The following is a 23,749-nucleotide window of genomic DNA, read 5'->3' on the forward strand; positions in this document are numbered from 1 at the left end:
ATCCTAGAACCCAAGTCCTGCATCCCGGCAGTTCAGGGAGCCAGAGGGCTCCTCAGTCACCAGAGTGTCCCCCCTACCCTCTGGACAGGTTTCAAACTGGCTTTCAACTACCTGAAAGACAAGAAGTTCGTAGATGCCATTGAAGTCTGTCACAGCGTAAGTCACCAGTACAGGTAGGGAGGGTGCTGCGGTGGGCCCCCTGCCTGATTCCACACTTCTGATCCTTCTCTGTACCAGGTCCTGACGGAGTACCCCAACTACCCCAAGATCAGGGAGGAGATTTTGGAGAAAGCCCAAGGGTCCTTGAGGCCCTAGCTGTGGCTGCAAGGGGCTCCGGACAGTAGAAGCATCAGTCTATGGACGATTCATGGGGAGAGTAGGAAGTGAATCAGTGGAGAAGCAAGTGAGAAATGCATACTCTCTCCATTTCCGTATCGCTTGTGCTTCATTTGGATTCATGCCTCCTGGGGCCCGAGAGCGTCTGGAAGCTTTATGCTTTTTTAAGGCCTAAGAAGTAATTTTGCCTGGAGAAGGAAGACAGCTGGCTTAGCCTGTGCCGGGGATTCCTGGGCCTTACTCAAGGACCCCACATTTGCTCTGGACTCTTGAAGACATGGACCAGAGACCCCGCCCAGCAGAGTGATGGCTAGGAAAGTACCCTATAGCTACTTCGAAGTGCACCCCTCCCCCAGTCTTGTCCCCAGCGTCTCAGAACTAGAGAAGCATGGCCCCTCCTTGCCACGTTGCCCACCAGGTCTGCCCAGCACAGCAGTGGGCTCAGACGGGAGGACCAGCTGCGGAAGGACCCCAGAGCTAGGGCCCTGTGTAAGAGGGAGCAGATTTTCAAGGCCCATTCACTGCGCTTCTCTGTCACCACATTCTGTTCCTATGCACCTCCCCCAAGCTAGACCACACCCATTTGGGACAAGCCAGATTACCACGGAGCCCCATCCTCCCCCTACATGCAACCACACTTTGGCTTTTGTAAAAGATATTAGCCAACCAGCTCACCTTCCTGGATCCCACTTAATGCCTAGGGGGGCAGACACAGTGGCTACTGTTTCTCAGAATGGCATTATGGGGTCATCCCAGCCTCAGGGGAAGGAACTCTGAACTCTGAACTGGGTATCTGGAGGCCTGAGTTCTCAACATGTGCTCTTCCCAAGTGCTTGCCCTCTCTGGGTCTCAGTGCCCTACTCTTCAGCAAGCAATTAGACTAGACCTGGGCAGGGTGTGCTCACTCAGTGGTGCACGTGCCTAGCATGCACAAAGCCCTGGGTTCAACCCCCAGCACACCTGGAACCCCGGCATATTGGAGGTGTAAGCAGTAAAGTCATCAGGTCAGAGTCATCTAACTTAAGTGTCTGAGGTAGTCTTGGGGTACACCAGACCATGTCTCAAAAGAAAAAAAAAAGACTCCATTTCCCAAATCATTGTATCATGCTTTGCCAGTAATGTCTAGAAAATGTTTTATTTATGGCCCTGGGGTTGAAATGAAGAGTACATTTTATACCCCTAAACTACAGGTTTCACCCCCTTTAAATTGAACAACTCTGTGCTTGTCCATGTTCGTGTAATAGCTAGCACAACATATTTAGGAATTCTTAGGCCCTGTTCTCTCACCTTTAAGGCTACTGATATACTCTATTTAAAGAAAACAACAGGGGCTGGAGAGATGGCTCAGTGGTTAAGAGCACTGACTGCTCTTCCAGAGGTCCTGAGTTCAAATCCCAGCAACCACATGGTGATTCACAACCAGCTGTAATGGGATCCAATACCCTCTTCTGGTGTATCTGAAGACAGCTACAGTGTACTCATATACAATAAATAAATCTTAAAAAAAATAAAGAAAACTACAGGCAGGCATGGTATAGTCCTACAGCTACAATCCCAGCATTTTGGGGGCACAGGGAGGGCCTGAAGCCCAGCCTGACTTGTACAGTGAGTTCCAGGCCATCCAGGGCTAGCTCTGTAGCCAGATGCAGTCTCAAAGCAAAGAAGGGGTGAGGAGCTCAGATAAAAGCTCCTGTCTCAACCCTAATGGCCTGAGTTCTGTCCCTGGGTCCCACATGGTGGAAGGAGAGAACCAACTCCTGCAAGTCACCCTCTGACCTCCACACAGGAACGGTAGCATTGTGTAAACTCACGTGGATACACAAAATAAAAGTGTAACGATGACCGAATTAATGAGTAAAGAAAGCAGCCTCAAAACAAGCAATTTAGTGCGGGTAGAATGTAGATGTGGCTTTCACAAAGCCATCTCGGCGCAATCGCTTGCTTCCTCAGACAGGAGGGTCGGGAAGGAGGGTGAAGGTGACCCCTCCAAAACAAAGCAAGTACAGCTTGAGCTGTACAAGACCTTGTCTCAGAAAGTGTGTGTGTGTGTGTGTGTGTTGGAAGAAGGAAGAACCCGCCATAATCCCAGCACTTGGGAGATAGAAGCAGGAGGGTCAGGAGTTTAAGGTCACCCTCAGCTACTCAGCAAGAGTTTTAGAAAGAAGTTGAGGGCTCAGTTGTTAAGAGCACTGACTGCTCTTCCAGAGGTCCTGAGTTCAACTTTCACAACCATCTGTAATGGGATTCGACGCCCTCTTCTGGTGTGTCTGAAGACAGTGACAGTGTACTTATATACATAAAACAAATTAAAAGAAGTTGAGTTGCCCTCTGGAGGGCTGCTAAGTTTTTCTTCTAGGGCTGGGGCTAGAACCAAAGTTCTAGATGATGCCTGGCTGCTACTTCGACCCCAGCCCTGTCCTACTTTCTGCAACACCGCTGCTGATGTCACATGCAGGGATCTAAAACACTTGCCCCAGGTTCCTGCCCTTTCCTATAGGGACACCAGGTCCCTTTCCCCATGATCTGTTTTACAACTGTTTTGTTGAGACAGGTTTAGGAGATAGGTCTGCTCTGGGAGAGCTTTGCTGTAAAGAGACTTCATGTTGGTCATGTTTTGTCTGTCTCTGCTTGACCTCCACAAATGAGACTGCCCAGGACTTGACCTTACCGCCCTACATGGGAGTTGGGAAGGCCTCAATCTGATCAGGGACAGAGTCTTGGTGGGAGCTTCATCACCCCTGCAGACTCTGAATCACCAGAGAAACCTCTGAGAACCTCTGGAAGAGACGCAGATGCTGCACACCCGCTCCATCTCCTCACAAGCATTTCCCAGCCCCAGTGAGAGAGATGACAGGACAGCAGGATGTTCCAGGACACTTCATCCTGACAGGTCAATTAAATAAACTACGCCAGTCACAGGTACACATGGCCCCACTACAGGCAGCGCTCCAAGCCCTCAGCACTCTGGTGTTGCCATGAGGTCCTGTCCCTGACTGTCAAAAGCAAGAGGAGGTCACACACAAAAACAGAATCACGCCCCAGGTATCGGCATTCAAGGTGGGGCATGCTCACAAACCAAGCCAGTTTGAGGGGAACGGTGATCATTTGCACAGGGCTGGAGAAACCCAGGCTGTAGGCGGGTAATCTACACTAGGTAGTGAGAGCCAGGACTGAGTCCATTCTTCTGGGTAGAAAACAGCAGAGAGGCTACAGCATAGGAAGGCTCTCTCCTGCAGTCGTTTTCCTGGAGGTCCTATGGAAATCACTAGCAGTCAGGCTCCAGATGGGGGTTCCCCAGAACGGGATGCAGCAGCCTGCTCTGCACCCCTGACCTAAGCCCCATTCTGGCTGCCTCAGGACAGGTCTGGCAGGTCTGGCTGGTAGAGACACTTCCGGAGCTCAAGTCCCCAGAGACTACAGCTGCCTGAGCAGCCAGGGGCCAGGCCTCACTAGCCTGCCCTTTCTGGACCCAGCCAGGGCGTATGTATGCAAAGGAGGGTACCCTCACCCAGCCCTGAAAGACCGCTCTGCTTCCTTACAACTCCAGATGGCATTAGGGAAGAAGGGGTTAATCCAGAGGGGAAAACTGTTCCACTTGCCCAGCCAACCTCTCAGCTGGCTCCCTGCCCACAGCCTGACTGGCCCGCCTGGAAGAAAGCCCATCATGCTGTCGCCCTGCCTCGGTACAGCTTCTGTCCACGCCACACCGCGGTGCCCTACCCCACATGCTTCCTGGGGCTGCACCATGCTCCCCACCCCACCAAGGAGACCACACTTAAAAATAGAGTGTCTTTATTGGTACCTGTCAGCTCAGGTACAATGTGTTCTCACAAGCACACAGGCTGGCAAGGCCTCCTGGGCAAGGAGGCAGGCCCAGAGCCTGCGTTTCTTGGCACACACACACACAGAGAAATGAATAAATTATAGTTCTGACACTTAGAGACAATATAAAAATGCATATAAAATCCAACATCAGCTAATGAAGGGCATAAAAGCCCCCAAGAGCCACCTCTTTCTTGCCAACTGGCCGGGGGGTGTGTGGTGGGTCAGGATGGATTCAGTGCCCAGAAAGGCTAGAGACAGTGATCTGGGGTGTGCTTCATGTCTTAGGGCCTCTGGCTCCCCATCCTACATAGGGCCTTTATAACCCATGGCCTTGGGGAGAGGGAAATGGACAGAGGGCATGTTAGAGCGTCTGGGCAGGGGGCAGAGGGAGTTTTGATCACCGATGGTCAAGCACAGCCTCCGTCTGCTCAGCTCGAACCTACACGCCACACCGAAGCCCAGACCGGCAGGGGACACCGAAGACTTTGCCTCAACACCGCCCACCTGCCAGAGAGGCCCAACCACTGCTGTCTCAGTCCCCAAATAAATTACAGAAATAAATTACATCTTCACAGTCCAGAAGACCTAGCTCCCACGGTCCACAGGAAACCCTAAGGCCTGCTTTTCAGCTGTCTTTGGACCAAGGAGCATTTTACAGTACAGAAAGAGGGGATGTGAACCCCGCCCCTTCCTCCTCCAGGCATACAGTAGGAGGTGGGAGACCTCTGTTTGGACATAGAGGCCAGGCATTGAAAGAGGGATACCCTTCCCACCCTCCCTTCAGTACAGAAAAACATAAAAAAATAAATAAATCTAGAGTGTTACTGTAAAAATAGAGGATTGCCCACATGGCACGGGGGCAGAACCAGCCCACGGGAGACCGTTACATACACAGACCTTGGGGGACACCAAGATCACATAAAAAGCAGCAACAGGGTCTCAGGGCAGGAAAAAGTCATCTCAATCCTTACACAGGCACAGGGTCCAAAGGCACCACAGCAGTGTCCTCAAACTGGCTCTCCAGAAGGGGCGCCAGGACATCTGTAACCGGCTCAGACAGGCCTATGAGAGAATCCAGGAAGCTGGCATCCCTCGGTGGAGAGAAGCTGGGCGAAGGGTGGAAGGTCTCAAGGCTGTCCAGGCTGCCAGATACCCTTCGGGAAGTATAGTGAGGCCCCAGACTATAATCTGGCAGAGATTGGAGAAGCTCAAAGGAGTCACAGGAGGATAAACTGAGGTCCAAGGAGCTGCTCTGGGCGGCTTCCCCCTCAGGGGACCCAGAACTGCTGGGGAGGCTACCTTCTCTCAACCCTTCGAGTCCGCTGCTTAGGAAGCAGCTGGCGTCCAGGTTGGCATTCTCATCTAGGATGCCCGATGGAAGGCTAGAGCCAAACTGGCTGTGTGTCCAGCTAGCCAGGCTGCCGGGGTCACCGGTACCAAAGATGTCAGCCAAATGAAAACAGCTGAGGTTATCCAAGTTGCCCACACTCCCTCCCTCCTCCTCTTCTTCCTCAATACCGAGGTCAGAGTCACTGAAATTCAGGATCTGTTCCAGGCTGTCTTCATCTATGCCAGACCGGAAGCTGGAACCTGGCAGGCTGGGGTGGGCAAGATGGTTCGGAGCCTCGCTGCGGCTGCCACTGCCGCCAGAGGAGTAGGTCGTGGAAGAGTCTGTCATGTCGCTGCCACAGCTGCTGTCCCCCAGGTCATTGCTCATAGTGGGTTTGGAAGGAGGAAAGGGGGAAACCACGGTTTGTTCGACAGGAACGTCCTCCATGGGGGACTCCGGGTCCCCCAAACTCTCCGCACCCTGCTCCATCTGCAGGCGGGTGAGCGTGTGGATGAAGTGTGTCTGAACTCTCGCCTGATTGAATTCCACTCGACCATGGGGGTTCTCACAGCCCTCGCTGCAGCAGCCACAGGGGAAGGACGTGTGATCCATCTGCAGAGAAAGACAATGCGAAAGTGAGGACTTCGAGGATGCAAGAAGCCAGCAGGCCCAGCTCCCCACCAACAGGGTTTCCCTATGTAACCCTGGCTGTTGTGGAACTCAGAAATCCACCAGCCTCCGACACCCTCCTGAGTGCTGAGATTATAGGCACACCCCCTTATCCTACCCAATACAACCACGCACCTGGCATTTAATGCCGGCCAGGATGCAACTGCAGGTCTCAGGGTCACAGACGCCATCACAGTGACAACCACAATCCTCCCGGGATTGGCGTAGCGCCTGCAGCTCGCGCTTCTCCTCTCGGTCAATCCTTCGAACACCGGAAGCGCGAAGTAGGGCCCGTCGCTGCCGAGGTGGATAGGGCTGTAGGAAATTCGCTTCCTCCAGGCGGCCACCTGCCACGGCCACTGCCAAGTCCTCCTCTACAGAAGCGTCATCGATGGCGTCCACTGTGAGCGGCACGTCTGCCCCTGCCTCCGGAACTCCGGACACTGAAAGCTGCAAGGGCAGGAAAGGGGTGTGAGAGACACAGAGATTTAGCTCTCCCAGAGTGTGAGGTACAATGTCCTCAGCATCTACAAGGATCTCTTAAGTCACCTTAGCTCAGATACAAAACCCCTTCTCTAACTAGATGCCCGGGCCCTTGCGCTTTTGTCTGAAGCCGACTACTTTTCTTTTGAGAATGGTCCGTGGCCTCAAGCTTGCTGAGGATGACCTTGAATCCCTGATTCCTTCACCACCCAAGTTCCAGGATGCCTGGTTTACCCAGTGCTGCTTGCTGAGCACTAGGACCTCCTTTCCACTAGGCAGACACTCTTCCTGCCTGAACTATAGCCCCAGCCATCGAAACTCCCAGCACCAAAATGCGCAAACGGCACCAGGGCCTCGTACCTTCCATTTCAGCATCTCTAGCTTCTCCTCCTTTAAACGCCGACGGAGCTTCTCACGCCGAGCCCGGAACTGCTCCTGTTTAAACTCGGCTAAGGAGAAGAGGCGGCAGGTGCTATGACGAGAAGCCATGCCCAGGGTACAGCCACCATGGCTGGGCACACTGGTGAATCCCTGGCACCGCGGGAAATAGTAGACAGTGATGCCATCGAAGGCCACGTGACCCGGACGCTCCCGAGGAGCCCGCTTCAGGATGGATGGGGCTGAAAGGGACAAGAAAGGGCACTGAGTCCTCCCCGACGCGGTGTGATCTCTAGGAAGATTCGGACCCGTTCACTTTCTCCACCCACCTTGGATCTGAGCGTAAAAGTCAGACCTGGCTGGATCTGGAGAACAAGCCCAAGCCAACCCGGGCTTATCATCTACCAGACCAGAGAACTGCATTCAAAGAGGAAGCATCTTGCTATCATGACCATGAATTTATAAATCCTTTGTACAGTTTTCTTTCATTTTAATTCTTTACATGTAGCAAAGACAATATAATCCCCTGTTTAAATGTATAACAAAGAACTGGAGAAATGACTCGCAGTTAAGAGCCCTGGTGCCCATAGGAGAGGTCGCAGCCAAGGAACTCAGTTTCAGGAGATCTAACGCCCTCTTCTGGCCTGCTCAGGTATAACATGCATGTGGTACATGGATATACAGGCAAAATACTCATACACTATAGACATACATTATAGACCTTTTCCTTTATACTTTAAATGTTCCGCAACAGACCCAGAATGTGTCTGTCTATCTGTCTGTCTGTCTCCCTCTCTGAAATTATTGATTATATGGATAACAAGTTGTAGGACCTGGTTCTCCCACCATGTGGGTTTGAACTCAGGAACCCAACATCAGGCTTGGCCGAGAGCACCTTTACATGTTGAGCCACCCCAGTGGCATTAATTGTTGTTGTTGTTTCCAAACTTATTTTTGTACATGATTTTTCCCCCCCCAAGACAGGGTTTCTCTGTGTAGCCTCTGCTGTTCTGGAACTAACTCTGTAGACCAGGCTGGCCTTGAACTCAGAGATCTGCCCACCTCTGCCTCCTGAGTGCTGGGATTAAAGGCATGTGCCACCACTGCCCAGGCTCAAATTTACTAAGTGCGTGTGCGAGTGTATGTCACCTGGGTGTGGGTGCTCTTGAAGTTCAGAAAGTGCCAGATCCCAAGTACTAGGAGCTACAGGTGGTTGTCAGTGATCTGATGTGGGTGAGAAGGACCAAACTCAGGTCCTCTGCAAGAGCAGGATTCTCCGGTGCCATCTTGGCCCGTGTTTACGTTCTCTTGAGACAGGGTCTCACTGTATAACACAGACTGTCCTAGAACTTGATACGTAGACCAGATTGGCCTTGACCCACCAGGCTTTGTCTCTCAAGAACTGGAATTAAAGGCATACATCATCATTTATCTCAAGATGGCTAGGACTGGTTCTATAGCAGGAGACACTGAGTCCCTAGCCCTTCCCCAGTACTGGGAATATAGGTGTTTGCCACTATGCTGAGTGACTTCAAGTTAACATATTAACTTTGTACTCAACTACCTGAGGAAATTCCTTCTACAAGGTTTTCTGTTTGTAATATTAGGTTCCAGGCATTAACAAAATCACACTTGTTTCAAAAAAAAAACGTGTAACACACAGGTATGCATATAAGACATGAACAGAACAGTTATGGTTTCAAAACTTCACAGGGAGATGTGCTTAAAAACATTCCCCTTGTAGGGGAAAACTGTTTAAAATGGTTCTTGAAGTAGAAAGAGCTTGTTGAAAATCAAAGGCTGTCTTTTTTTTTTTTAAGATTTATTATTTATTTTATGCATGTTGAGTACTCTGTTGCTGTCTTCAGACACACCAGAAGAGGGCATCAGATCCCATTACAGATGGTTGTGAGCCACCATGTGGTTGCTGGAATTTGAACTCAGGACCTCTGGAAGAGCAGCCAGTGCCCTTAACCATTGAGTCATCTCTCCAGCCCCAAAGGCTGTTTTTACATTATAAAGACAAGGCAGGTTTGTACAATATTTAGAAATATATTTCTATATATTTATGTAACAATAATAAAAAAGAGACCATGAGTTGGAAAGAGGGTAAGGACAGATATATGGGAAGGTTTAGAGGGAAGGATAGGGGAAATGGTGTAATTATAATTTCAAAAATAAAAAAACCCTTTTTTAAAGAGAATCACTTTCAGTTTGAAATCAAAATTATACAAGCTTGAAAGATAACTAGGAAGTCAGCCATGATGGAGCGGAGCGCATCCGTAACCCCTGTACTCCGGAGGCAGATGCCATGCGGTTGGAAGAGAGAGTCTTTTTTTTTTTTTTTAATTTAAAATAAGATAAGATAAAGGGTGAAAAGAAAACTATTCAGGAAAAACCCTTTTGGGGACATTCGGGGGGGAAAAAAGCTAAAAAGCAAGGAAGAGGGAAGTGGCCTAGCAGGCCAGTGTACAGTGTTCGTGGGGTGTGTGAGGAGAAGGATGAGCCCCAGCGGGCTTCCTGGAAGGGGCAGGTATGTTGGGAAACAGAGATGCAACACCCCTGGAAAGGCCCCAGAGCCACTCAGGGAACAACATCTCCGACAGCACAACCCCCACAGTCAACAGGAAGTCAAAGTGCCTCTGCAGAGTGGGACAGTCATAAGACTTCACAGAAGGAGGTACCCTGAGGGGGCTATGGAGGCCAAAAAGGCCAATTACAGCCTTAGGGAAGGAAGAAGCAGGGGGTGGGGGCTGGGGGTGGGGGGTGCGTGGTAGGGGGTGCCCAGGACAGGAGACTCACGCGTTAAACTCTGGATGCCACTGGAGTCCTGATCAGGCTGGGGTGCCTGATCACCCAGTCCCTCCTCCTCAGAGGTCCAGGCAGGGGAGGCAGAAGAGCTGGGAGGAGAGGGAGAGAGATCGCCAGAGGACAAGGAGGAGGAGCTGCAGTCGTCCTCTTCCAGCTGGTCAAACTTCCTCTTCTGTATCCCAGCCATGGTGGGATGTAGGGGTTCCAAGCAGCTGAGGACAGACGGCCTGGAATGAAGAGGATGGAACTGTAGGCTCCCAGCCTAGCCATGTTTTCTCCACCCGCAACTTACCTTCCAGGGTATCTCCCAGACTCTGAACCCTCCAGCCCGGGTTCATGGTAGTGTCTCCAGTACAGTCTCCAGCCCCAAATGAGTCTAACATGAGCCCCTCCCTCAAATGAGTCTAACATGCAAATCCAAATCCCAGGGACTTTGGCCTCCCAAGACCTGGCCCCTTGATAACAAGTCTTCTATGGAAAACAGCCAGGTACCTTCCCCATTGCCACCTACACACACACACACACACACACACACACACACTCGAGCACACACACGCACACACACGCCAGCAGGCAGACAGACCAACAGATGGACTGACAGAACTCTGGCCTGGCTCATCTTCACAGGAACCCTGGAGGCTGACTCACAGGCGCTCAGATCTTTGTGCACTTGCCTGTGCAGGGCCTTCTGCAATCTCCAGAGGCCCCCTCTAAGGGCAGCGCTCCTCTCTGACCACACAGGTCCACCGCCTTGCTGACTGACAGCTTCGGGTCCACACTCCTGGGCCAGGCTGGGCAGGAGCTCTGAGAATGGGCGCTGGTTTTGATGTTGGCTCCATTCCCAGCAGAAGGACTTTCCCAAGCTCCTCCCCCCTAGATGGAGCTTAGATTTTCCCTCAGAAACCCCCATGCCACAGGAGAAAAGTCCCCTGCTCTAGGCTGGACTGTGGGAAGACTTGACTTTGATCTTAAACTCACCTCCAATATCTAACCTCTACGGTTAATTCTCCTTAGAACAAAGCAGAACCTCAGAGTGAAACTGACTAGGAAGGTGGCTCTCCACTCTCCTGTTTCCCTTGCTCGTTTGTAGCTTCTCTGGACACCCCCACCCCCCCAGGATGCAATCACTCACCAGTCAGGCTCCTTCCCTAACCCTCCAGTGCTTGGACAAGTAACAGTCTTTCCAGGACTTGGGGACCCTCAGAGGGTTCAAGGATGGTGGCTGAGTGCAGCTACCTGCCGTGAGGCTGGCTTGAGTCTGTGGTACTCACTCATTCAGGGTTGAATGCCCACAGCTGGGACCCTTCCCCCACCATCATCACGGGAAGTGAAAGAGGCAGGGAAACCAAGCAGAAAGCTGTCTGGGTCTCCTCCACTGAGGTAGCCTGAGGTCCCCTCTCCTAGTCCAAGCCTCTGGCAGGTCCTAAATCCGAGGGCACCAGCTACAACTCCCTGGATAAAAGCACTCATGGGAGAGTGACAGCCATCTCCTCCAGGCAGACATGGGAGAGGCTCAAGAAAAATCTTACTACCAGGCCAGCCCCCCCCCCGGGGGGGGGAGGCCAAGCAGGTGTTTCCGGGGCAGTTTCTCAGGCTAGGTTACCAGGCTTCCCAGTGTCAAACCACAAACACAAACAGCCCAGTTAACCTGTAGACTCTCCCAGGATGAGGGTGTTTGGTCGTGAACCAGGCACCACACACACGTGCACAAGCACTCTTACCACAGACACACTCTTACACACAAGTTGACAGGTAGCCCCTAAACATCCTGTCACCACTGCAGCCTAATGCATGGGGGGTGGGGGAGATGGAGGAAAAAAAAAGACACCTCCCTCTCTAATTCCGGTTGCTTCCCATGAGACAAAAGGCACAAGTCTGAGACCCCCAAACCAAGGACCCACTGCTGGAAATACACAATTCCACAGGCCCCAAATTGAACCTCTCTGCCCCTCCCTCCTGCCATCTGTTCCTCTTCCTGTGTTCCCTGTCTTAGTAACTGCTGCCACCCACCCAGTTGCTCAAGCCAGAAACCTGCAGCCTACAGCCACCCTCAGCTCCTCCCTCCCCTCTTCTGCACCCACACCCGGGCAGCTTTAGTCCTGGAAGTTCACCTACAGGCTAGGCACAGACTTGGGAGGTATTCTAGAGGCCCAAATCAGCTGCTTGAATTTAGACTTTGGCTTGGCTATTGGCTGGGCGATCCTAGGCAGGTTTTTTAACATCATGGCCTCCAGTTGTCTGAAGGCCCCAGAAGGCCAGACAGGGTGGTGCACACTTGATATCTATCCCAGCACTTGGAAGGTGCAGGAGAATCAAGAGTTCAAAATCAGCCTCAGCTATGGCAGACTGGATCTTGAAGGAAATAAATGCACGTTAGAACCTCACAGGGCTGGAAAGAATACAGGAATCAACACATGTCAAGTTCTCTGTCAGTGAACCGTGTGTGCAGTTGAGTGTGCAAAAAATAGTAAGCCCTAGAACAAATGAGCGGAAACACAGGAGTGAACCGCCAGAAAATGCAAACGAAGATTGACAAAGGGGAAAACCAATCAGAGGGGTACTGTACCCGCCCTCTCCACAGCCAAGCTAGAGGACTGGACAGGCTTCCAGGAGGGGGGTGTGTCTGACCCGGGGACAGTTGTGAGGGGATTTCCTGGGGGTTGGGGGAAGATGGTGGTTAGAGGTTAGCCTGAATGGTAGCTTGCTGGGGTGTTAAATGCCTTAACAATTCCTCTACCGCACAGGTGACATTCCTATACTGTGCATATTCTATGTAGGTCACCTGATGGTGTAGCTCCCCGTAGTGCTCCAGCAAAGCCCTGAGGTGGCTTCTCAGCACACACAAGAGCTTATCACCTGTTTTGTGTCTCTGCCCCCACCTGCTACCACCCTTCAGAGCCACCCTGTACTCCACAGCCAAATGACAGAAAGAAAACACCACCTTGCAGTCCCCCACGCTGAGCACCACTGTTTGCAGTCCCCATGCTGAGCACCACTGTTTGCAGTCCTCATGGTGTGCACCACTGTTTGCAGTCCCCATGAGCACCACTGTTTGCAGTTTCCCACAAGGTCATGTCCCTGCAACCCTCCCTGGCTTCTTCACAGTCTGGAGCAGCCCACCCAGTCTTACACCCTCACTGAAGTCATTTCTGAACCGAGTATCACAGCTCACATTTATCCAATCTCAAACAAGGCAGGAGAATTGCCTGGAGTTTTAAGCCAATCTGATTTACAGAGAAAAACCTTCTCCACTCAAAAGGCATTTCCAAAAGGACCCCAAAAGTCCCCGCCCCACGTCTGCCCTTTTGGGGTACTGCTATTGACAGAACACTTTCCAACAAAAACAGTCCCGAATCAAAGATTAATCTCCAACGCCATGACCTTGGAAGCAAGTGCTTCAGGAAATACTAGATCTTGGTTGAGAGAGGGTCTGTGTAGCCCACAATGGCCTCAATCCTGATCCTTCAGTGTCCGCCTCTCATGTGCTGGGATGACAGACATATGCCTCCATATGTGCCAGGGGCATAGCTCAGTTGTCTAGCTCGCATGAAACCCTGGGCTCAACTCTTTAAGAGCTGTAAGTGGGTTGGGGATTTAGCTCAGTGGTAGAGAGCTTGCCTAGCAAGTGCAAAGCCCTGGGTTCGGTCCCCAGCTCCGAGAAAAAAAAAAAAAAAGAGCTATAAGTGACCACAGTGTAACGACGACCTCTCCTCACACAAGGTTAGGCTATAGACTACCTCTGCATGACCATAATAAGCCTGGAAGAGAGAGGCCCAGAAGAGTGGAGGGTGGGAGGAGGAGGGAGAGACAGCCACACAGACAGTGCTTTGGCCCAGGGGTCTTAGTGTGACTTTTTGATGCCCCTGAAAGCTAATCTAAGGAGGAAACACATGCCCATCCCCCAGCCGGGGTCAGTGCTGGCTGAGCAAGAACAGTGCTCAAAGGTGGCTTTGAGGACAGGGAAGGGACGCTTGCACACTCGCTCGCCTGCTTGCCCGCTCTGGTGCAAGTGTGAGGTGGCATCTCAGAGGCTCCGGGTTCCCCAAGAGTAAACAGATGTCAGGGAGGTAGGCGTGGATTGGATAGAGATCCAGCCAAGTGTACCCAAGATAAGAGCTAAGGCCGAAGAGGGTTAGTATTCAAAGTTGCAGGCAGACTTTTGGAAAGACCAGGCTGTTTCAGGCATGAGTGCTGGACCCCTGGCTGGGTCTGAGGAGAGGGAGGGAGGGGAAGGAGGGGGAGGGTGCCACCTGGGATCCAGAGGCTGAAAGAAGGCAGAGACAGAAAGGCTGTGCAGCAGAGGAGAGGAGGCCAAGTCAGAAAACGGAATGAAAGATAGCTGAACAGTGCCAGACAGTGAGTCAGGGGGTGGGGGAAGGGCTGCAGCAGCTACTCAGGAATCAAGATTCCTGTTCCCAGGGTGAACACAGTCCTGTCCTGGGGTCCTGGAGGAAGGAAAAGCCATTCCCAGGAGCTGGCTCTGACAGAAACACCCCCCCCCCCAGGAGCCCCAGAGGCAGGCCCCGGAATCAAAGAGAACCAGGCTCCTTCCGGGATGGTAGCAGCTTGAGAATCTGGGGCCGCCCCCTTCCTGCCACCACACACAGACACTGACAGCCCAGAGAACGGAATGTCACCCCAGTCTAGTGACCACAGCTATCTAGTACACAGAACCAGCAAAGGTTGGTCCACCCAAGCAATAAGGGGCACCTACAGGAAGCCTCAACCCGCCAGTGTGCTCCAGTCCCCAGTCCCCTAGCTGCCTCGACCCCCCTTCCAGGAATCTGAAGAATGTGTCCTTTGACCTCAGAACCCCAGGTCTTGATCAGTCATGCCCCCACCCCCAACACCTAGGGTCACAGGACCCCGGACCCTCCTGAAGGGCTTCCTGGGGTGCGGAAAATCACCTCCAAGCAGTTCTGGACCTCACGGAAACCAAGTGCTGGGCAGCTCAAGAGACAGCAGACAGGAAGCACCGACGTACCCCTCCCCCATCCATGCTTCAGAAAGTGATGGGGGGGAGGGGACAGTTCCTTCGATTCAGCCTCCAGGGCCCTGCCCTGGGTAAGTGCCAAATCCGACTATATGAAATGCTTGGTTCTACCCAGGGAAAACTGCATTTGACAGTTACCCCTTCCTCTGCCTTAAGTCAGTTTTTTTCACAATCGTTCATTCATTCATTCATTCATTCATCAATCAAATTCTGGCTAAGCTTCCAAAAGATCCTAAGCACTATGGCAGACACTGGGCACACAGGAAAAGGACCTACAACCAACATCTCTTAAGTTGGAGTTAACAGGAGATAGGCAAGAAGGGTACAACTGGGGACGAGGCAGGTTCCTCTGAAGGACTTGGCAGAGTTCCAGAGGGGGTCACAGCACGGTTCAGGGCCTGGAGCAAGGACAGCCAGTGCGCCTTCTGGTGGCGATACGGTTAAGAGGGCCTGTGTTAGCCCGAGGGCACAGGAAGCCAAAGGGTGTAAGTAGGGACTGACAATTCTAGATTTGCATGGTTGAAAGATGGCTCAGCGCCTGGACGAGAGAGGGTGTGACCCGTAGGACACACCGGGCAGGGCAGGGCCAGGTGAACCAACAGGACAAGCGCAGAGGAGAAAAGGGGGTGGATTTGGTGACAGCCGGCGAGATGTGGGCGGGGCTGTCAAAGATTTGGGGGCAGGGAGTATTGACTTACTCTGGGCAAAAGCCTGAGACTTCGGTCCAGAGGTGTTGGGTGGGCAGCTAGAGAGCAGGGAGGGATTCTCTGTTGTCAGGGGGTGGGCTACGTCTAGGAGTGACTGTACCGGCAACCCGAGTGACTAGTGTGTGGCGGTTGCTGTGGTGTAGGCATTTCTACAGTACGTGAAGGCGAAAGGACCTCCGGGAAGGGTAAACTGAGGAAGGAGAGGAAATGTGTGCAGAAGGAGTAGAGGTGCGTGGGAGAGAGCCTACGTGTGCCCGCGGGTGGCCGGGGTAGCTGCGCCCGGTGACTCACGGTAGTGGCCTCTGCGTGTGACGGTGACAGGTGAACATACGACACAATCCTCCTCCCCCCTCCCTTCCTCCCTCCAAGGGTCCGTGACTCACCAAGCCTCACTCATTCCTCACTCATCCCTCCACACCCTCCCTGACCCCCGCCTGCCGGGGGCTCCCGGCACACGCCGCAGCTCCGGCACCCTCCCCTTGGGAAGCCCGAGGAGGAAGGCGACCAATGTCACCTGCCCGGGCCACGCGAGTAACTTCTGAAAAGTTCTCAGGCAACTAGGTCAAAAGGAAACTCAGCCGCGGGCACGCGCGCCCCGTCCCTCTGCCACCTGCGCCCAGCTTTGGGACGCCTGGACATCTCGGGGTAACCACAGCGAAGCGGGGGAGGGGAAACCTCGTCTCCCCCCACCTCGCAGCCGTGGGCTTCCCCGGGCGCGCAATCTCCAGTCGGGCTGGGAGGCCGGATCCCGGCGTCCCTTCCGGAGGACCCAAGGGAGATCAGCGGGGAGCTGGAGTGACAGCGCCACTCACCCGAGACGCCCCCTGCCCCAATTCCCATCCGGCCGCGTTCAGGGTCCCCGGCACTCACCTAAACTAGCAGTGCTCGCCCAGGACACCGCAGCCACTCGCGTCCGAGCCCCGGGGTCGCAGCGCGCGCAGCGACCTGCAGTGCGCTCGGCCAGGCGGCCGTCGGTGCAGCCTGCCCAGGTCTGCGCGTCCGGCGGCGGCGGGAGAGACTGGCTCAGCCCCGGCCCCGCCCGCAGCTCCGCCCTCCTCGTCAGTGGAAAACTCCGGGGCTCACGGCGCTGACGCACGCCGGGCCTCCAGCCAGGCCGCCCCGCAGCCCGCAGCTCGCGGCCCCGCCCCGGAGGCTCCGCCCCCTCCCCCAGCCTCTAGCCTCCCCGCGGACTCTGACCGGGCCGTGGCGCCGCTGCTCCGCGCTCGGCTACTGCGATCGCCGAGCTGAGCTTCGTGCATAGCCGGGTCCTAGAGATGCCCGCCTTTTCATGCCCAGCAGTCCCGAGCTGCAGACTGGGTAGACTGAGGCTACGAGTGATGGGAGCTCCTCCCTCTGCCTCCACCACTTCAGGGCAGTTATTATCAATCCAATCTGACGACCCTTCCTGGGCCCTCACCCTAGGTCTCATTCCCAGATCCCGCAGAAAGTTAGCTCAGACTGGAGACCAGCCAGGGATGAGGAGAGAAGAAAAGGTCATCCCAGGGCCTAGCCTTCACCTCTGCCCTCCGGCCAGAGCACTTACTCCCGAACAATACCTAAAGTAGAGATTGCTGGAACCAGCATCCCCACCCCCCATCCATCCTGTAAAAAAAAAAAAAAAAAAAAAAAAAAAGACGAAGAAGAATCTGCTTTCTCCTAGGCCAAACCCTGGCTACTTACAGTGGCCTGCTGCCTTCTCTGCTCCCGCCAAGACCTTCCCTAGGCTCGCAGCCAACTCCCTGTACTACTAGGCAGAGGAAAGTGTGTTCTAGCAGTCAACTCCTCTCTTGGGAGCCCACCCGAGTGCTCGTCTGCCCACAGCAGGGCCAGTCCGACCCAGTACCTAGAGCGCTGTTCTCTCCCGTTCTCACTGCACCGCCTGGAATGTTTCACCCTCTCTCTGCTCACCTGAGGGAATCCCGACGACGCCTAGGATAGCTCAGAAAGTACTGCCTCCTCCGGGAAGCCTTCGTGGAAGCTCGACCCTCCCCCTCTCAGCCCTGCTCCCGCTGCATTCTGGGTTCTTCTGACTGTCCTAGATGAATGCTGTCAGTGGTTAGTCCAACCCTCAGGATTCCATTCTCCCCTCCCCCGGGTGCAGTAGGGAGGTGACCTTCTGTCCTGCCTAAATGGCACCGAGGGTGGGGAGGGTGGCGGGTCCTTTCTTCAGTCTTCAGTCCTGGATGTACACGTACAGAGGACAAGCCGAGTGGGGGTGGGAGAGGTCAGCCTGCCCTTTATCTGTGGTAATCTGGGTTCTGGGGGCCAGATGAGATCCCCAGCACACAGCTTTGGTACACTGAAGTTGCTGAGTCTGCTCAGGAAATATTCTACAGGGCTAGCCGAAGATGTATGTAGCCCAATGGTAGGGCACTTTCCCCGCATGTCGAAAGCCCTAGGTTCAACCTCCATTTTGAGAACAAAACATGGCAGATGAGTGGTGGCGCAGGCCTTTAATCAGGAGGCATTCAGGAGGCAGACGCTGGGGAATCTGAGTTCAGGGCCAGCCTGGTCTACAGAGCAAGTTCCAGGAGGGTCAGGGCTACACAGAGAAGCTCCAAAACAAAACATGGCCTGGTGTGATGGTGCACCCTTTTCATCCCAGCACTCAAGAAGCAGAGACAGGGGGATCTCTATGAGTTCAAGGCCAGCCAGGTCTACACAGTGACTTGCAGGAAAGCCAGAGCTATGAGTCAAAAAAAAAAAAAAAAAAAAAAGCAAACGACAACAATAAAACACCACACACCAGAGAGAACTGCATGTCAGTCTGCTGAGGTAACACAGGTTTCAGGGCTGTCCCTCAAAGCCCCACATTTCCTCATCACCGGATTCACACCGGATTCAGCTGGTCTCTCCCTGTGCCTGCAGGTTTGCAGTTTTTGGTGACCCAACAATCTTGGCCCCACCAGTCCTCCTCTTTGTCACCAGCAGAGGGGTTCATTGTTTTGGAGATCAGGTCTTCTGTACCCCAGACTGGCCTTCAGCTCCTTGCGCAGTTGAGAATGGCTTTGGGTTCCTGGTTCTCTGGCCTCCAACTCCTGAGGGCTGGAACTGCAGGCAGGTACCGCCACTCAAGATTTTATATAGCGCTTTGTGTATGTTAGACAGGCACTCTACAGAATGAGCAACCTCTTTAGCCCAGAAAGAGGGTTTTGATGAGGCCTACAAGTGCTGTTTTTCTAGCTCCTGCTTCCAGTGCATAAAATGGGAGCATTGGACCAGTGAGCCCAGCCAGCTGCAAGATTCTTTGCCTCCGATTCTGCAAGATGCTGATGAGGGAGCTGGGCAGGGCTGGACTCTAGAGTTAATGAGGTTCTCTGGAGCTACCTAGGTTTGCATCCTGCTAGGCTCTGTATCCAGGAAACCAGACAAGGCTGAAAACCAGGGCAGGGAGTTGGCAAGGACTGTACTGGGGGCTTAGAGCGGGGAACCTGGTGGGCAAGGGAGTCTGGCGAGCGGGAGGAGGAGATTAAAGGGAAAAATATAATCAAATAAGTGATGTATTTCTGCAGAAAAGCGTCTCCCCGTCCTGGGATGGCTCACCAGATGTTGCCCAGATGTTGTTGGTGATGGGAAACATCTCCCTCAGGGATCTCATCTGAACTCTTCCTGTTGGTGGGGAATGAAGTATCTATTCCAAGGCAGGCAGAGGCGGGTTTGGAGCGTTCTGAAAATATGGAGTGTGAGCGTGCACGCACACACACACACTATACAATGTGTGTGTGCATGTGCACACACACTCTCAGGCAAAAGCACCCACATATCTTCAATCCTCAGGAAATTTCTGAATACTTAGAGACCTGTAAGTACTAAGGACCACCGACCCATCCCCTTACTTAGGCGAATTAAAATTATTACAAGTTTTGAGGGTTTTTTTTTTGGGGGGGGGTTCATTGTAACCCTAGCTATCCTGGAATTCAACCTGTAGACCAGGTTGTCTTCAAACTCTGGGATCTGCCTGCCTCAGTCTCCAAATGCTGCTATTAAAGGTGTGCAGCACCACTTCCTGACTTGCACTGAGTGGCATTTAGGGTGAAATAACCCCAAGAACAGCAGCCACTATGAGCTGGGGATGCTGGTTAAGGAGATATAATTCTTACTGTTAGAGACTTTACAGGTAAGACGTCTGAGTTAAGGTGGAGGTCTCTGGGCTTAGTGGGTTCCCTGACTGTAACAAGTTAGCGAAGGTCTAGATACAATGTGAGATGTGGTCTCTGGAAGAGCAGAGCCCAAGCTCTGTTCATGGCAAAGATGCCATCTTGTACCTCCACGGGCATACTTTGCTGAGAGAAGTACCTGGGGGACCCTAGTACCCCTGAGCCACAGTGGGATGTCTTAGGAGCCTCAGACATTCTCTTCAGGAGAGCTCAGCCCAGTGACCTCATCATCCCTGGAACAAATTCTGTCCAGCTCCATGCCACCTCTTTCCCTCCTTTAATTAAAGGGGATCCCCCACGCCTCAATCCCTCCACCTCCTTAGGACTCTCTGCAGCCTAAGGCTGAACAGCTGGAGGCTGGGCCTGAACACTCAGCCCCTCAGTGTCCTTTGAAAGCTTGGTGGAGGCTGATTGATTCTTAGACTCTCCTAGACCGGCTGAGTCGGTAACCCTGGGCAAATCAAGGACTCTACATGATCCATTGCCCATCAACTTTAAGACCCACTGCACTAAGGCGGAGAAAGAAAAATTATTAGGGAGGCTCCTTTCAGAATAAGTGGAAGGTTTAGGTGAATATCCTATCTACAGGCCTGGATCTCAGTACTGGGGAGGTGGAACCAGGACCATCAGCGTCAACCTCAGCTACATAGCAAGTTTGAGGTTAGGAAAAAGGAAAAGACAGAGTCTACTGTGCAACCTAGTCATGTCTCACTTTTCTGGGCATAGCCCTGCTTGCTTACTTCTTTCTTTCTTTCTTTTTTTCTTTCTTTCTTTCTCTCTCTCTCTCTCTCCCTTCCTTCCTTCCTTCCTTTCTTTCTCTCTTATGCATTCATTAGCTTTTTTTTTTTTTCTTTTTTTTTTTCGGAGCTGGGGACCGAACCCAGGGCCTTGCGCTTGCTAGGCAAGCGCTCTACCACTGAGCTAAATCCCCAACCCCACATTAGCTTTTTGAGACAAGGTTTCTCTATGTAGCCCTGGCTGTCCTGGAATTCAATCTGTAGACCAGGCTGGTCTTGAACTTGGCAAGCTACCTGCCTCCGCCTCGAAGTGCTGGGATTAAAGATGTGACCCACCACTGTCCAGCTGTAGCTCAGCTTTAAAACTGGGAAGACTTTCTGTATACATCTTGTCAACTAAAACCCCCTGGGCAGTGGTGCATGCCTTTAATCCCAACACTGGGGAGGCAGAAGCAGACAGAACTGTGAGTTCAAGGCCAGTCTGGTTTGCAAACTGAGTTCTCGGACAGCAATGGGACACAGAGAAACCCAGTCTTCAAAAGTTAAAAAAACAAAAAAGCCCCCAGTCAGGTGGCATTCAGATCTCTGTGAGTTCAAGGCCACCCTAGTCTTCAGAGAAATCCTGCCTCACAAAACAAAACAACCTTACCAATTGGTTTCTGGATTTTCTGGATGAAAGATTTTCTGTAGATACTACCAAATTGCCTTCCCCCCAAATCCACCAATTTCACTCCCAAGCAATGTCTTGGGGTGGTTATTTCCCAAGATCCTCCCTGGATCTGGGGTCATCACACTCACTGGCTCTGCTCATCTGCTGGAAAGACAAGGAGTTTGACAATCTTATTTATCTCCCTTTTTGTTTTAGCTCTGGTGGCTTAAAATGACATCGAACTGGATAGACACTTGGGGATGAGCGTGAACAACTGACCTCCTGCCTCCACCTCTCAAATGCTGGAACTACAGGGATGTAATACCATGTACGGCTGCCATGTTTACCTTAGAGAGCCTGAGTGGCGAAGGCTCTGTTCTCCATTATAGTATAAAGTCATCATTTTCTTTAAGGCTTTATTATGTTGATGCATATATGTGAAAGATGGATAGCCGGATGATGGTGGCACACACCTTTAATCCCAGCATCTGGGAGTCAGAGGCAGGTGGATCTCTGAGATCAAAGCCAGCCTGGTCTACACAGGACAGCCAGGGCTACACAGAGAAACACTGTCTCTGAAAACAAAACAAAGTAACAATGAAAAAATAAAAAAAGATGTTACTTCTGTAGCTATGTTTTGTTTTAAGACAGGGTCTCACTGTAGCCATAGCTGGTCCATAACCAGTCCATATAACCAGGCAGGCTTGGAACTCAGAGTTCTGTTTGCCTCTGAAAGTTGGGATTAAAGGCAGGAGCCTCCACAGAAAGTTGGCTTTTCTAGCCATCTTGAATTCAGCAATTTAGGTAGAGAAATGGAATAGAATTCCTACTGCATTTTTTTCTTCCTAATCGTTAATTTTACTGTCATCTTTTTCATTTACCTTTTCCTTTGCATTTTTTTGTTTTTATTTTCATTATTTATGTGTGTGTGGGGGGATATGCACGTACCATAGGACACCCCTGAGGAGGTGGGAGGACAGCATTTGGAAGCTGGTTCTCTCCTATCTCATGGTACCTACGGCTTGAAAGTAGGTTCTTTGCAGCAAGTGTTTTTACACACGAAACCATCTCAGCGCGACTTTGTTTTTAGTGTGTATGTGTGTGATATTTTCATTTACTATTTGAAAAATTGACACAGATACACTATTTATTTATTTATTTATTTATTTATTTATTTATTTATTTTTATTTATTTATTTGGAGCTGAGGACCGAACCCAGGGAGCTCTCTACCACTGAGTTAAATCCCCGACCCCATACAATTTATTTTTATTTTATCCACCCACTATTCCCCTTTCCAACTCTCCCTAGTCCCACTCCTGACAGCACAAGTTCCCCTTCCCAACTTCAAGATATTCTTTTTTTTCTTTTTTTTTTTTTTCTTTTTCCTTTTCCGGAGCTGGGGACCGAACCCAGGGCCTTGTGCTTGCTGGGCAAGCCCTCTACCACTGAGCTAAATCCCCAACCCCACTTCAAGATATTCTTAAAAAACAAAACAAAGGGGCTGGGGATTTAGCTCAGTGGTAGACCGCTTACCTAGGAAGCGCAAGGCCCTGGGTTCGGTCCCCAGCTCCGGGAAAAAAAAGAACCAAAAAACAAAACAAAACAAAACAAAAAAACCGGTTGAGTCCGGTTAGTTCTGCCAATATGCAAATAGGTGTGAGGCCTCCCCTGCAGCGCCAGCAATCTACCAGTGGCCACACCTCTAAGAAAACTGACTCTTCCTCTCAAGCAGTGGTCAACAGCCAAAAGCTCTGATAGGAGCAGAGGTGTCTAAGCCCCTCCCTGGGGTTTTCGACTGGCTTGATCTAGTGCAAGAGTTCAGTGTAACGGTTCACGGCCCAGAGAGCATTAAACATGCATCCTCTGCCATCTGTGTCCTTTCCACGACCACTTCTCCACCTTTCCCTGAGATCTGGGGACAGGTGGGGGAGGGGATTGATATGGATGTTCCATTTAGGGTCTTTGGTTTACTCCTAGTTTAAGATGTACTTTAAACAAACTGAGTTCTCACGTGCATTGTTTATGTGTTTACCTATTTATGTGCACGCATGTGTCTGTGAGTATGTGAAAACCCGTATGAAGGAATGCCGCTGTGCACACCACACTAGTAAAGTGTCGGGTCCTCTTTGTCTGTCTCCATTTATGTCTTTGAGGCAGGGTGTCTCCTTGAAGCTGGGGCTCACACTTTCTAGGCTAGACTGGAAGCAAGGGAGTTATCAGTACTCCTGTCTCTATCTTGGGGTTAGGGTGTCAGGGTGAATGAGACGCCTGGTTTATCCCATGGGTCCTGGGATCCAGCTCGTGGTGACTGAGCAGCAAGTGTTGGGGACTACTGGTCCTCTTTCCTGCCCTTGGGCTCAGTATCTGGATCACTCTGGTTCCTTGGCCTTAAGGAGAGGTTACCACCATTTTTCCTGTTGAGGAAGACACTGAGTTTTCGAAGACAAAACCGTGACACCAAACTTTAGCCTTGGAGAATCGAGCTCTTTGTTCATGTCTTAGCAGAAATAGCTAGGTAAAAACAACCACAGGGTGGGGGAAGGGAAAAATTCTAAGCTTCCAAATCACTGAACGAAAATACAAGCACGTGCACATTCATGCTTATCACAGTAAACAAACCGGGGGGTGGGAGGGACTAAAAGTGGTAGCACTGTAACAGGAGGCAGAGCAGA

General features: G+C 51.9%; 2 protein-coding genes and 1 long non-coding RNA gene across 13 annotated transcripts in view; 2 read left to right on the forward strand and 1 right to left on the reverse strand.

Annotated features, from left to right (window-relative positions):
* Ttc21a (tetratricopeptide repeat domain 21A) overlaps positions 1-2,214 on the forward strand; it is a 35,884-nt gene extending 33,670 nt beyond the window's left edge. Inside the window, exons 28-29 of one of the 3 annotated variants that reach the window (XR_015626569.1) lie at positions 89-156; positions 238-2,214. Coding sequence is in view for 2 of the 3 variants with exons in the window: in NM_001429437.1 (NP_001416366.1) it covers positions 89-156; positions 238-315 (146 nt within the window). In the remaining variant the exon portion in view is untranslated. 3 annotated transcript variants of the gene reach the window in all.
* A 1,897-nt stretch (positions 2,215-4,111) lies between these two features.
* Csrnp1 (cysteine and serine rich nuclear protein 1) lies at positions 4,112-17,524 on the reverse strand. 9 transcript variants are annotated; one of them, XM_087562998.1, is made up of 5 exons: positions 17,441-17,524; positions 9,824-10,059; positions 7,004-7,263; positions 6,296-6,610; positions 4,112-6,103 (listed from the first exon to the last, which is right to left on the reverse strand). In XM_087562998.1, exons 2-5 carry the CDS (start codon positions 10,017-10,019, stop codon positions 5,129-5,131), a joined length of 1,746 nt encoding a protein of 581 aa, XP_087419124.1. In that variant the 5' UTR covers positions 10,020-10,059; positions 17,441-17,524; the 3' UTR covers positions 4,112-5,128.
* Positions 15,928-21,487, forward strand: LOC108351801 (uncharacterized). The gene is made up of 4 exons (NR_190848.1): positions 15,928-16,177; positions 17,193-17,587; positions 18,401-18,593; positions 21,292-21,487. It is a non-coding gene; the product is annotated as an uncharacterized LOC108351801 (long non-coding RNA).
* Positions 21,488-23,749: the final 2,262 nt, after the last annotated feature.

This window comes from Rattus norvegicus, chromosome 8 (assembly GCF_021556685.1).
Source record: "Rattus norvegicus strain SHRSP/BbbUtx chromosome 8, alternate assembly SHRSP_T2T, whole genome shotgun sequence".
NCBI classification, from domain to species: domain Eukaryota; kingdom Metazoa; phylum Chordata; class Mammalia; order Rodentia; family Muridae; genus Rattus; species Rattus norvegicus.